The 2,260-nt window shown below is 23.3% G+C and overlaps 1 protein-coding gene across 1 annotated transcript in view; it reads right to left on the reverse strand.

Moving 5' to 3' along the window:
• Positions 1-889: 889 nt before the first annotated feature.
• LOC107447871 (BUD31-like protein) overlaps positions 890-2,260 on the reverse strand; it is an 11,693-nt gene continuing 10,322 nt past the window's right edge. Inside the window, exon 5 of the mRNA XM_016062906.2 lies at positions 890-1,017. Within this exon, the coding sequence (XP_015918392.1) occupies positions 967-1,017 (51 nt within the window). The 3' untranslated portion in view covers positions 890-966. The remainder of the gene's footprint in view (positions 1,018-2,260) is intronic.

Consider the following 2,260-nt stretch of genomic DNA (forward strand, 5'->3'; position numbering starts at 1 on the left):
CTTCATGTTGACCTTTTTTAAAATTAGGATAGAAGACGCTGGTTAAGGTAGGATAAACTTGAACTAACAGTTGTGAATAACTGTTCTTATTTCACCGCAGTTATAAAATGTCATATTATTAGTTAAAAAAAAGTTTTGTGACGACAGAGATTTCGAAAAATAGTCTTAAATAGTTCAGACTTTTTTCCAAATGGAAATTTTGGATCGGCATGCTTTTTGACAAAATTACTTTAATTTTGAAAATGCAAAACAGTACATATCATTATGTAAAGATTTGGCACTTTTCATTTTGTTAGAGTACAAATAATCTGTCTTGTGTTAGTATTAATTAACATCGACTAATAAAATCACTATTTTAGACTTAGAGGTTGGACAGCTCTGAGGAATCATTGTTGTAACTTACTATTGCTTGAAATTAACTAAAGAGAATTTCATATAAATTAAAAAAAAAATTGCATTTACATTTCAATACTTGATTTGGTTTATTGAACAATTTTATTTAAAAATAATTTCAAATTTTTTTTTCTTCTTATTTTCAAAATTACCTGAAAGTAAAATTTAGTTTTTATACTAAAATGACAAAACTTGTCAGGGTGGTTTGTAAGATTTATTAAATTTATAACAGTAGAAAAAGTTTTAATACACAATTATTAAACATCTTGCGATTATATAGTGAATGAGCCCAACTTATTTATCGATAATTGTTATAAAAATCTTTATAAAATTTTTGAAAAAAACTAAAATTATATTTATAGAAAAAGTATTACTAATACAAAAAGAAATATGTGTTCATTCATTATTTATTAATGATGATACTGAACATGATAGATATTTTTCAAATGAAAATAAATAAATAAAAAATGGTTAAAAAAAAATTATCAGTCCCATGAAAATTTCAAGATTTTTATTGGTTTGAAATATTTACAATAACAATATTATATACAAAAATTGTTTCAAGTTAAAAGTTTATCCAGAACACCCTCTGCATCCACAGTGAACACACTCTACAATTTTGCCCTGCAAACAAGCAAATAAACATAAGAATCACAAGTAGAACAAACAAGGTTAACAAACCTTTAACACAAACATACCCTATAATCTATATATCGCAGATCATAAGAAATAAACGTTATTCAAATTTCATACATAATATCTAGAATAATGTCAAGCTGAAAATATTAGTCAATAGCAAAAATTATTAGTAACAATAAATTCAAATTGACTGCAATATTTTTTTTATTTATGATTGACATTTAATAATCTTCTGCATAAAATGTGCGTATTATGTTTACAATATTTTTAAATTCCTGATTTTTAATATTAATATATATTGAATCTATTTTAGTTACAACACTGCAACTAAGTAGCACAAAATGAAAAGCCACTGTTTCTTTTTTTTACACAAAGATAAGACCAAAAACTAACTGCAAGAAGGTATTATAGTCTAACACCGTGGATGAAAAAAAATTACAGACCAAAATAAAATTTATGTTACACAAAAACTCAAATTGTTTTATTAATACTACTTGAAAAATGAAAAAAAAAAAAATTGAAAGGAATAAATGTATTAAAACAGAATTTTTTTAAAATTTAATTGTTAGATTACAATCTAAATCTTTGGAAATTTTTCTCAAAATATTGGAACTTTCTGCAGACAGTACGCCATAAGTCTATCTTCGAAATAATAAAAAAATATATTATAGAAAACATCTAAAAAAAAAAAAAGAAGCTTAATATATATATTAACATAAATGAAGCTTCATTTTATGTCCACTTTGAAGTAACACATATTTTAAATGTTTAAGCAAGCAATAAACTGGAAAAACACCCATTCTGATACAGATTGTTTTTATTATTAAAGGTTATTCTAAAAAATTCTATTAAGGTTTATTCTATTCTCTATAAATAAGGTTATTCCATTGCTAAGAGTAGGGTTGGCACGAGATAAACCAACTGATTTTTGTAGAACATTAAGTCAAGTCAAATTTTTTTTCCCCAACACAATATTGTTTAAGAGTATATTCTTAAGGTTATGATTTCTTATTTTTTTAAATCTGATTTTATTGATAATGAAGGTTTCAACTAGAGAACTAATTAAACAAGCTTTTGTTTGCATATTATTATTTAATGTTCAAAATAGAATCTATAATAATCAGGGATGAGAGTAGTCAGAAAGTAAAAAAGAGGAAATCCAAAAAAAAAAAAAAAAAAAAAAAAAAAAAAAAAAAAAAAAAAAAAAAAAAAAAAAAAAAAAAAAAAA

The sequence above is a fragment of the Parasteatoda tepidariorum genome, chromosome 2, assembly GCF_043381705.1.
Source record: "Parasteatoda tepidariorum isolate YZ-2023 chromosome 2, CAS_Ptep_4.0, whole genome shotgun sequence".
Lineage (NCBI taxonomy): Eukaryota > Metazoa > Arthropoda > Arachnida > Araneae > Theridiidae > Parasteatoda > Parasteatoda tepidariorum.